At 36.6% G+C, this 12,603-nt stretch overlaps 1 protein-coding gene across 3 annotated transcripts in view; it reads right to left on the bottom strand.

Annotated features, from left to right (window-relative positions):
• Positions 1–12,603, bottom strand: part of NUSAP1 (nucleolar and spindle associated protein 1) — a 52,457-nt gene that overhangs the window by 3,339 nt on the left and 36,515 nt on the right. For all 3 annotated transcript variants that reach the window (XM_077127502.1, XM_077127500.1, XM_077127503.1), the window contains exons 7-10: positions 10,505–10,689; positions 8,795–8,952; positions 5,978–6,094; positions 799–907 (exon numbers count right to left, since the gene is read on the bottom strand). In XM_077127502.1, coding sequence (XP_076983617.1) covers positions 799–907; positions 5,978–6,094; positions 8,795–8,952; positions 10,505–10,689 — 569 coding nt within the window. The remainder of the gene's footprint in view (positions 1–798; positions 908–5,977; positions 6,095–8,794; positions 8,953–10,504; positions 10,690–12,603) is intronic.

Genomic DNA, 12,603 nt, shown 5'->3' with positions numbered 1-12,603 from the left:
TTTATGTTAATTCAGCTTGGAATTGGAACCCATGTACTGTTTTTGTTCATTTTGAATGAGAAATCTCTATTCCTGAAGTCAAATGTCAGTCTCAAAATCACACAGTCATCTAGTGAATGTGTTCAACCTTGAGCCAATACGGTCTATGATTCAAACTACTATGTTTTTCTGGGAGGTGCTAGGTGAAACCAAAAAACAAGCCCAAGATTAAGTTAACTATCAAATAAGAAATACCATTAGTAGAGGTCTTGGTGGTAGCTGGGTAGAGGCAGGAGTCAAATGACAGGCTACCTCATATCAATGGTGTTTCAGGCAGGCAATATGGACTCAGGCTTTAACCTGGTTTTCATGCTGAATTAGGAAGCCACAAAGGATCATCTTGGGGTCTTCCCAGTGTAGGGCTTAAAGCCATAAAATATACCTGGTTTCCTTGGGAGTGAGGAATTTACATCTACCTGTGAACATATGCACCCTAGGCACTTGAGCGTTGGTGTCTGGAGTGATATAACTGCATATTTTGGGCAGATAGGTCATGCAAGAGCAGTGCTCTGAATACGGGTCCTCTTCTGAACCTATCACTCATGGAGTTTTGGAAACAGCACAGATGCTTAGGTCCACTCCAAATGTACTAAATCAGAATCCACTGGTGTGGAGACTATGCACATCTAATTTTACTAAGTTCCATAGGTGATTCTACTTCTAAACACCACTATTACTGGGACTATCTCTCAGAGGCTCTGCATTTATTTGGTGTTTCAAGTTTAAAATAATTATACTGCTGATTAATTACGCATTTACCTGGTCTGGAGACGAGGTTGTTTGTAAGTCTTCTTGTGGAGGCTAACTCTGTTTAAATGTTCATTCAGAGAATTATTTTCTTTAGACTGTCCCCACGGTTTCAGCTTTCCTAGTTTAGAATGAAGACAAAGATAGATTTAAGAAGATTCTTGTATTTATAGTCCCAATTTCATTCTCGTCATCTGTGGCTACCTGCTTACTAGTCAATATTTATACTTGTTTTTTACAGACTTTTGACTCTATATTGTGCACTATATTTCAATTTCATATTCCACAGATATAAATGACATTTTTTCTCTGAAACTAAAAAAGACCATTTTTAAATCCTTAGAAAGTCACAGAAAAAAAATGTTAATACTAAACAGAACAAAAAACACAAATTAACACAAAATCCAATTACACAGCACATTAAAAAAAGCCACCACAACCAAGTAACCAATCATGACCATTTGTACTGTCTCCCGTTTTATAAAACGGACTTCCACACTCATCCCATCAGTTGTTCCTTTCAGTAATCTCTGAAATTAGTTAGTACTTATTCATTTTCTCTTCCATGAAGTGTAAGAAATTAAGCGACTTGTCTAGCATATAAAAATAATAAGTAAAGATAAAGCTCTAATCCATGTTTTCTAAAGTCACAAGAAGTGGTGGTCCATCACTTATGTAATACTGAGTGCCTGGTGTATATCAGGAACTGTTCTAAGTGCTGGGGACATAGAAGTGAACCAGAGACAAAAATTCGTGCTCTCTTAGACTTACATTTTAAGAGGTAGCGATAATAATCACCTGAAACATCAGGTGGTACTATGTGCTATAAAGAAATATAAAACAGGACAAGGCGATAGAATGATTGGGGGAGGTAAGAAAGGTAGGGACTGCCTCTCTGAGGTGGTGACAGTGAAATGGATTATCCAGTAAAGATCTGGGAACAGTGTACTCCAGGTGCAGTAGAAGAAATAGCAAGTTTATAGACTCAGGTGGGAATGAGCTCCGTGTTTTGGGTAGCTAAACTACCAATGTGTATGGAACATAGTTAGGGAGGGAGGAGGCAATAAGATGAGATGGGTAGAGAGATGGGAAAACTTTGGAGGTTCTGAACAACAAGGCAGTGAGGTGCTCTGACCTTTTCCTTTTTAACTTTTTATTTTGAAATACTTTCAATTTTACAGAACAGTTATAAAAGTAACATAAACCCCATACAAAGAATTCCAATATACCCCACCCCCTACCCCCGGATCCACTAATTTTAACATTTTGCCACATTTGCTGTATCATTTGTCATCTGTTCACCTGTCCATCTATTTATCAATCCATTTTCTGAACACTGAATATAGGTATAAATCATGCACCATAAAACTTAGTACTACCATGTACATTTCCTAAGAATCAGGATATTCATTGATGTAACTATTTTAAATGCAGTTATCAAGTTCAAGATATTTAATATTGATATCCAGCTTATAGTTTATATTCCATTTCTTCATATGTCCCAATAATGTCCCTTTCAGCCTTTTCTCTTCCCTTGTTTTTTTTTTTTAATTAAAAAAGAATTAACAAAACAATTAGAAATCATTCCATTCTACATGTACAATCAGTAATTCTTAATAACATCACATAGTTGCATATTCATCATTTCTTAGTACATTTGCATCGATTTAGAAAAAGAAATAAAAAGACAACAGAATAAGAATTAAGACAATAATAGAAAGAAAAAAAAAAACAAAAAACCTATACCTCACACGCAGCTTCAGTGTTTTAACATAATTTCATTACAATTGGGTAGTATTGTGCTGTCCATTTCTGAGTTTTTATATCCAGTCCCGTTGTACAGTCTGTATCCCTTCAGCTCCAATTACCCCTTCTCTCTTTTTTTTTTTTTAATTAACGGAAAAAAAGAAATTAACCCAACATTTAGAAATCATACCATTCTACATATGCAATCAGTAATTCTTAACATCCTCACATAGATGCATGATCATCATTTCTTAGTACATTTGCATCGGTTTAGAAGAACTAGCAACATAACCGAAAAAGATATAGAATGTTAATATAGAGAAAAAAGTAAAAGTAATAGTAGTAAAATCAAAACAAAACAAAACAAAACAAAACAAAAACCTATAGCTCAGATGCAGCTTCATTCAGTGTTTTAACATGATTACTTTACAATTAGGTATTATTGTGCTGTCCATTTTTGAGTTTTTGTATCTAGTCCTGTTGCACAGTCTGTATCCCTTCAGCTTCAATTACCCATTGTCTTACCCTATTTCTAACTCCTGCTGAACTCTGTTACCAATGACATATTTCAAGTTTATTCTCGAATGTCCGTTCACATCAGTGGGACCATACAGTATTTGTCCTTTAGTTTTTGGCTAGACTCACTCAGCATAATGTTCTCTAGGTCCATCCATGTTATTACATGCTTCATAAGTTTTATCCTGTCTTAAAGCTGCATAGTATTCCATCGTATGTATATACTACACTTTGTTTAGCCACTCTTCTGTTGATGGAGATTTCGGCTGTTTCCATCTCTTTGCAATTGTAAATAACGCTGCTATAAACATTGGTGTGCAAATGTCCGTTTGTGTCTTTGCCCTTAAGTCCTTTGAGTAGATACCCAGCAATGCTGGGTCGTATGGCAATTCTATATTCAGCTTTTTGAGGAACCGCCAAACTGCCTTCCACAGTGGTTGCACCATTTGACATTCCCACCAACAGTGGATAAGTGTGCCTCTTTCTCCGCATCCTCTCCAGCACTTGTCATTTTCTGTTTTGTTGATAATGGCCATTCTGGTGGGTGTGAGATGATATCTCATTGTGGTTTTGATTTGCATTTCTCTAATGGCCAGGGACATTGAGCATCTCTTCATGTGCCTTTTGGCCATTTGTATTTCCTCTTCTGATAGGTGTCTGTTCAAGTCTTTTTCCCATTTTGTAATTGGGTTGGCTGTCTTTTTGTTGTTGAGATGAACAATCTCTTTATAAATTCTGGATACTAGACCTTTATCTGATATGTCGTTTCCAAATATTGTCTCCCATTGTGTAGGCTGTCTTTCTACTTTCTTGATGAAGTTCTTTGATGCACAAAAGTGTTTAATTTTTAGGAGCTCCCATTTATTTATTTCCTTCTTCAGTGTTCTTGCTTTAGGTTTAAGGTCCATAAAACCGCCTCCAGTTGTAAGATCCATAAGATATCTCCCAACATTTTCCTCTAACTGTTTTATGGTCTTAGACCTAATGTTTAGATCTTTGATCCACTTTGAGTTAACTTTTGTATAGGGTGTGAGATACGGGTCCTCTTTCATTCTTTTGCATATGGATATCCAGTTCTCTAGGCACCATTTATTGAAGAGACTGTTCTGTCCCAGGTGAGTTGGCTTGACTGCCTTATCAAAGATCAAATGTCCATAGATGAGAGGGTCTATATCTGAGCACTCTATTCGATTCTATTGGTCAATATATCTATCTTTATGCCAATACCATGCTGTTTTGACCACTGTGGCTTCATAATATGCCTTAAAGTCAGGCAGTGCAAGACCTCCAGCTTCGTTTTTTTTCCTCAAGATGTTTTTAGCAATTCGGGGCACCCTGCCCTTCCAGATAAATTTGCTTATTGGTTTTTCTATTTCTGAAAAATAAGTTGTTGGGATTTTGATTGGTATTGCATTGAATCTGTAAATCAATTTAGGTAGGATTGACATCTTAACTATATTTAGTCTTCCAATCCATGAACACGGTATGCCCTTCCATCTATTTAGGTCTTCTGTGATTTCTTTTAACAGTTTTTTGTAGTTTTCTTTATATAGGTTTTTTGTCTCTTTAGTTAAATTTATTCCTAGGTATTTTATTCTTTTAGTTGCAATTGTAAATGGGATTCGTTTCTTGATTTCCCCCTCAGCTTGTTCATTACTAGTGTATAGAAATGCTACAGATTTTTGAATGTTGATCTTGTAACCTGCTACTTTGCTGTACTCATTTATTAGCTCTAGTAGTTTTGTTGTGGATTTTTCCGGGTTTTCGACGTATAGTATCATATCGTCTGCAAACAGTGATAGTTTTACTTCTTCCTTTCCAATTTTGATGCCTTGTATTTCTTTTTCTTGTCTAATTGCTCTGGCTAGAACCTCCAACACAATGTTGAATAATAGTGGTGATAGTGGACATCCTTGTCTTGTTCCTGATCTTAGGGGGAAAGTTTTCAATTTTTCCCCATTGAGGATGATATTAGCTGTGGGTTTTTCATATATTCCCTCTATCATTTTAAGGAAGTTCCCTTGTATTCCTTGATTTGTTTTTAAACTACTGTAGATGGGAACAAAGAAGCTATTCTAGGAGCCTAGGTAAGAGATGATTGTGGCCTAAAGCAAAGGGAGTTGCAGTGGATGGGTGAAAAGTGGTTAGATTAAAGATGTATTTCAAAGGTGAAGTTGAGAAAACTAGCTGATGACTAATGTGGGGGTCTGAGAAAGACTGAGGTGTCAAGAACTCTGAACAACTAGGTGGACAGAGGTGACACTGCCACGGATGAGAAAGACTTGGGGAGAAAGAATGGGAAGAGTTGGTTGGGAAGTAGGGACTTTTTTTTTTTTTTCCAAAGTTTAGCTGATGCTTACCTCTAAATAACTCAGATATATGTTTTATTAACATTAGTAATTTAAAGAAGAAACATGGATACATAAGATTCATTTGGGAAGTTTTTTGTTTTAAAGTAATTCCAGAAGCACTGAAAGGTAATTTATATTAGGTATTGACATTTTAAATGGATGTAAGGTCACATTAATATATGCCCAAGAGTGACAGCTAGTCAAGAAATGTCCCAGATGGATTAGTGGTTCCCAACAGGGAATTCTTTAGAAGTTGTAAAGAAAATATTCATTTATCCAGAAGAGGCTGCACACACAAACGTTTAAGTTTCTTGATTTTAAATGAAATATTAATTCTTTGTGGTAATATTGGTTAGAAGTTGTCTTTGATTAATAAAAATAGAATAATTCTTGATTACTCATTTGTTTATGGGACAGTCTTTTAAATCATGTGCCCATGTTAATGCAGGGGCAGGGGAAAGAATTTTAGGTCGTCAAGTTAGGCTTCCATTGAGTCACCAGAAATATTTCATATCTGCAGTGCAGTTGTTTAACCTTAAGTCTTTTGCATGCCCTCTACCTGGAAATATCCCACATACCTTTGTGTGGCTCATAGTTGAGGGGACGAGACAAGCTTGCTTTGAGGTCAAACACTGGTTTCTTACTGGTGACTGGGGTCTGCATTGCCTCAGCTGTCAACCTGAGTGGGGTCATGACTGAAAAAAAAAAACCCCGTAATTAAAAATAAAATACCTGTTTCAGATAATTTTTATCAAAGTATCATTTCTTAGTCTTAAAAATATAATCTATACAAGCAGTCTGAAATAACTGAGGGCTTATTTAAAAAGAGTGGGAAAAAGGAAAAAACAATAACAGGAAAATCTAGCCACTGAGACTTGTTTCACCTGTTAATGGCTTTCCAAATATTCTGAATGTTGGGATATTTCCTAGTATTACTTGGAAGGTAAGAATCTTGTTTCAGGAAATAACTGGGTAATTTTTCAGGCTGTTTACCTGATTAGATTCCTCTTTCTTATATGTATATATATATTTTTGTGTGCATGGTCCAGGAATTGAACCTGGTTCTCCTGCATGAAAAGGTGAGCTTTCTACCACTGAACCACCTGTCCTCTCTCATATATATATAAAAAAAATTAAAAAAAAATATATGTTTTTTGCATGGGCAGGGACTGGGGAACGAACCCAGGTCTCCTGCATATATATATATATATATATATATGTATTTTTTATACATGGGCAGGCACCGGGAATCGAACCCGGGTCCTCTGGCATTCCAGGCAAGCGTTCTTGCCTGCTGAGCCACCGTGGCCCGCCCTCCTGCATTTATTTATTTATTTATTTATTTATTTATTTATTTTTTTTAAGGAAAGACAGAGAGAAGGAAGGAAGGATAGAAGGAAGGAAGGGAGGAAGAAAGGGAAACATCTTTTAAACATTTTCTTGTTTTATTGTATTTTGTTTCTCCGTTTTTGTTACATGGGCTGGGGCCGGGAATCGAACCGAGGTCCTCCGGCATAGCAGGCAAGCACTTTGCCCGCTGAGCCACCGCGGCCCGCCCCTGCATTTATTTTTAATAGTAATATTTTTGATCACACAAATAGGTATGAAACCTATAAGAAACCTAATATCACATAGGTGAAAATATTCATTGGCTCTGGTTATTACGAATAGACTATTATCATTTAAAAACTTGAATTTTTGTACCATAAAGTTAAAAATATACCAGGACGGTGTAATCTAGTAAGCGTTTTTGCTGGAGTTGGGCACTAAATCATTTGGTACATTTTATAAGTCTTTTCCCTCACAGGGAAGCCACTTGATTGCACCCAGCTTAGTCCCAAATGTTAACACTAGCCTGTACTGTCAATGAGCAAGAAGGATCCAGGACTACCTAATTAAACAACAAAAAAATAAACCGGTACAATTCAACTGGTACAGCCAAATGTCTGCATACCCTACAATCTGGTAGTTCTACTCCTGGATCCAGAGGAACTCTTGACACATATAGGAGACATGTTCAAAAATGTTCTTAGCTATGCAATTTGTAGTAACAATTTTTTGTCATAAAAGTTTGCAATAACATGTCTGTGAGCAATAAAATAGATATACTGTAATATATTCATCCCCTTGAAAAATACAGTAAGAATCAACTATAGCTCATTTATCAATATGAATGAATTTCAAGTTGTTATGCCAAGTGAATGAAGCAAATCACAGAAAAAAACCCATAATTTGATTTTGTTTATGTAAAATTCATATGTGACTAATATTGGGGGGAAAACTATCCCATTCCAACTGACCAAACCTCTGGATTACTTCAAGGGGAAGGCTCAAGACGTGATGAACAATTAGTCCTGACCTCATGCCCATGCCCTTATATAAATATGTGTGAGCCCTTTCTTATAAGGTAGGTGGGTGCTGTGCAGTGACTCCCAGCTCTCTACATAATGACACAGTCATGTCTTAGGAGAAGCAATGAGCCATTATTTAGCACCAACCCCTGCCTAAGCCCCCTTGTTCCCAATATCACAGTATGATCTGTAATGGTACATGGAACCCCAGCTTTCTGATATAGCTAAGGTCAAGGGGTAAGTTGTGGACAAAGGTCATTTAGAGGAGGAAGCATACGTTTACTATTCCCACCCCTGGGATTCTCTTAAAAGTTGAGCTGTTAGTCTCACTAGTCAATCTTTAATTGAAGTCTTTAAGGCATGAAGAAATCTTCAGAGGGGGTCTCCATGCTGATTATTACCAACAACAGTACTCTCCTCTTATCCTGGATTCCTCTAGTCTCAGGGAATCTGGCAATCCTTTACTGTGTAATAAAGGCTCTTAACTCTTGAACCAAGACTCAACATTCAATAGGACTCTCAGAAGAATCCTGACATAGTTTGTTCTAATAGCCATTGGTTATATTATTGCAAACCTTCACACTGCTATTGAAATATCCTTTTGAAAACCACCTGAGCATCGCAGGTGATGATCAGATAGACAGTGTGTGTAGATCTGTATGGCTTATCCTGACTAATTAGTGTAGCATTTACTTCATGAACTCTGTGGTCTGAGATCCTGTTAGTTTCAAAACTGTGTTCTGCAGGACCATCCAGAGGTTGTAGTGAATACTTGTGATCCTCCTTCTGCTCCCTAAGTCCTGGAAGAGGCTGCGTGCTCTTCAGGGAGGGTCACCATCTCAGCACCCCATTGGAACAGGAGGGTGCCTCAGGCTGATTTCATTTCATGCTTTTATCGCTGGCCTTTCCCTCACCAATATAAAGTGAAAAATGCTCTACGGTAAAATTTTGCTTTGTAGATATGGAGATGCTTTAAGGACATGGATGTACTTAATACTTTCAGAAAGACACACATTTGACGAACACGAAATTTTGGTTTTTTACCAGCAGCCAAATCCCCCTTGGTGTTCTTTAACTTGTGTGTCCCGAGCACAGTCTGGCCTTTTGGGGTACTCCCAGAAATGATCATATGTGGAGACTTTCTGGCTGGAGTCTTGATCAGTGAACGTTTATGTTCATTATCTTTAGTAGCAGCTGAAAATCTAGATAGGACAGTGGAGAACAAAACATGAGTAGTTGTTTTGAGTAATTTGTGCCATGCTTATAAAGAAAACCACTTGGCCAGCATCAAGCAATCAAAGGGCCTCAATAAATACTTGCTAGAAGAATGAACCCCTTTTGCAGAATAGACATGTTTTTAAATGCTGATGCTAAAGCAAATCATTTATCAACCTGCATAATCCGTGAAATATGGTCTGCATTTCTGTTCTCCACGCCTTCACCATAGAAGGCAAAGCTTGAGGGAGATGCCTGTCTCCTTCAAGGTAGCACTCAAGAGGCACCCTGTGAAATTCCCCTTCTTTCTCCTCCTCTTGATGATGGTAAGTCAGAGGGAATGAGAGACTGATATGTCAGAATTGACAGGAACAGATCTAACACCTTCCTAGAAGAACGGCATTCATTTGACTGGTCCACATAACAAGTCCATTCTCTACTTATGGAAAAGTTCCAAAAATGTATTTCATTGATGATCTGAATATCTTTTCTACATTTCAACACCTCTGAAATTAGGATGTGTTTTATAATTGGTAGCATGCCACAATTAACTGGCAGTGATTTTTCCTAATGGCTCATAAAATGATGAGTCTTCAATCAGTGATGTCTTAGATTTAGTGAAAATTCTGTAATGACAAATATAAATATAGAAAGGGTTGGCTGTGGTATGTTAACAGAAGGAGCTTCTAGATTTATAACTAGAGATGATGATACTGAACCAATACCCTCAGATTATTTCCAAAGACTCTGTGATAGCATTAAGAAAGTTAGATGTGTTAGAAGGTAACTGGCAAAGTACAGTCTGGTTTGTCTGATCTGCAGTGAAGCAAGGACTAGCTCCTTGACCCTCACGTTCTTAAAATACATGAAATAAAAAAGACTTTCCAATTATAGGTACTTCATATTCTCAATAAAGAAAATTCCAAACTTAAAGGCATTTTTAAGTTTTAGAAACAATGTTATGATTGCATGTGCTAGGGAAGTATCATGCACTAGTTCTAATAGATGGTTCAAATGCCCTTAAAAATAGGAGGACACAATTTGGGATATTAGAAGAAAGGAGCCTGAAGATGTTCGTCTATGGGAGCAGTCACAGCTAATAGAAGGAAAGGAAAAAGCAAAGAAAACAAAGGGGATCATGGGCATGAATGGCCTATGATGCTATTGGGCCCAACAGCTTACAGTGCTGATACTTGGGGAAGAGTCAATGTTTCAGTTCACTGCACTGAGAGGAATTCAGCTTCAGGTTTGTATTTAAATCAATGAAAATTCCTTTTTATATACCTTTGCAGTTATACATTAAACTAATAAAATGAAGAATATCTGTATGAATTTTATTTTTTATATTTACTTTTTAATCAAATATGTGCTTTAGGGAAGTTGGGAAAACCAAGAAAACAGAACTGATAAAAACTGTTCACTGATCTCTCTGTTCCTGATCTCTTTCTTTTCCACTAGCATAAAAACATATTCGATGTAGTCCACTTGTAATGTATTAGAAGAACTAAAGCTGATCACATTTTGGAGCAACTTCTTTACCTGACATTCATTTTGGTTGCTGAGAGAGCAGAGGGCTTGAGTGACCGCTTCGAACACAAGATGCTCTGACTTGCAGCGGTGAGAGACTGATGTGAGCACTGCTGGCTGACGGGAGTGTAAGCCAGAGATGATTTTTCTCTTGGAGGAACTGGAGTCACAACCACTCCCTTATTGATGGGCTGCTTCTGAAGAAGAGACCAAAAAAAACCTATTTTTAAAGTTTGGCCTTTATGTAGGATTTTCTCTATGGCAAATTACCAGAGAGCTCTCATTCCTTTCCTTATTTCCAACCCACTTTTCCTAATGCCAATTTTATTTTTTACTTTTTAATTTTAGCATATTAATATTAAATGACATAAATTTTCCCTAAGAATACAGTTTAACCATACTCTTAAAGGTATGTTTATTTTTTTAAACCTATTGTGAAATATAACATACATACAAAAAACTGACAAATTTCAAGGTACTTTTGTTTTGTATGCTGTATGGGGGGGGTGTCACATTTCATTCTTCTTCCATGTAAGTTTCCCATTATTGCAGCACCATTTGTTTGAATTTTTTGTTTGTTTTTTGGAGTGGGGGAAGTGCATGGGCTGTGAATCGAAACCAGGTCTTCCACATGACAGTTGAGAATTCTACCACTGAACTACTCTTGCATCCCTCAAAGTACATTTTAACAAGTAATTTTGGAACAAATTTCAAAGTATGGTATGGATTACAGTTCCACAAGTTCAGGTATTTCCTTCTAGCTGGTCCAACTCACTTTTAACTCTACCTGTCATGCCTTCCTCCTCACTACCTCATGCTATTCTCTACCATGTCATTCTGTGCAGTTGCACCTGCAACTGTGTTGCTATGGTGATTCTAATGTTAAAAAGTAATTTCAGGTTGTGTCAAGTAAGATTGTACAAGCAAGCTTTTCCCAACTGCCATATACCAAGGCATTTTCTAAATAGAGAAAGGATGTGGCAGAACAGTCTCCTGGAGCCAGATGGGCAACTATTTTGGAAGAATAAATAGATTCTCTTAGAAAAATGGTACTTTTGAGGGCATAATAATGCAGTTTATTAAAGACAAATCTAGAAAAGAAACTGTTATCTAATTAGTATATGAAATCTGCAAATAATTCTATACCCTATCCCCAGAAGCAATAGTATTTTAAAATTCTTAAAAAACAAAAACAAACAAAACCAAAGGGAAGAAAAAAAAGGAGAGAAAGAAGGAAGGGGGGAAGTACTCTTTGGGAATTGCTCTGAAGGGTTCCACTTAAGTTATATATATATATATATATATGCATATTTTTTCAATTACTGTCAAGGCACAAGGAGTAATTAAATGTTTTACTATCATAGTCTAACATCTGTCACAAACAGAAGAAATGAAACTTCATTAACTGAGAGAGATAGGACTATTGATATTGACAGTGTAAAGACAAAAGAATTAAATTCTAATTAGAGCCTATGAAATAAAAGCAACTAGAGAATTGTTAGTTTTATCATTCCAGTAGAAGAGATTCTAACCTCTGAGACAAATTTAAAACCAAAGTATACCATCATGTTTCATCACACCTATACTGTGACTTCCTCTTGTTCCTTCCAAGTTCCCACTTTCCACCCTGTGTCTCCTCACAGGCCACTTGGTGTCAGGACGACCATCAGTTCTACAGTTTCATTTGAGCATCTTAGAATTTAACAATGACTCTACTGAATACCAATCTTTCTGATGGTTTTGTCAGGTAGACAATTAATGCTGCTAACTCTAGCAGCACTGATTCATTTTGTTAGCAAGTCTTTACTCAATTTCTTTTAGCAGTAAAACCCTATTCTAACAAAGCAAAGAGCACCCTCATACCAGACATAAAAATAAGAATGTGGATAAAAGATTAAATGTAGGGAAACATAATAAAAGCAATAAAAGTATATATAAGAACATATTTTTATGATCTTGGGGTAGGCAAGACCTTTCTAAGCATGAAGGAAAACTTAGAGCCCAAAAAGAAAAAAGCTAGATTTAACTCAAAATAAAACAAAAAACCCTTTATAAGGTAAAAGACACTATTAATGTAGTTAAAAGATAAACTGTGAAAAAGTATTTGTAAC

The sequence above is a fragment of the Tamandua tetradactyla genome, chromosome 14 (genome assembly GCF_023851605.1).
Source record: "Tamandua tetradactyla isolate mTamTet1 chromosome 14, mTamTet1.pri, whole genome shotgun sequence".
NCBI classification, from domain to species: Eukaryota; Metazoa; Chordata; class Mammalia; order Pilosa; family Myrmecophagidae; genus Tamandua; species Tamandua tetradactyla.
Note: the sequence above shows the minus strand (reverse complement) of the source record. Positions and strands in the feature narration are given on the sequence as shown.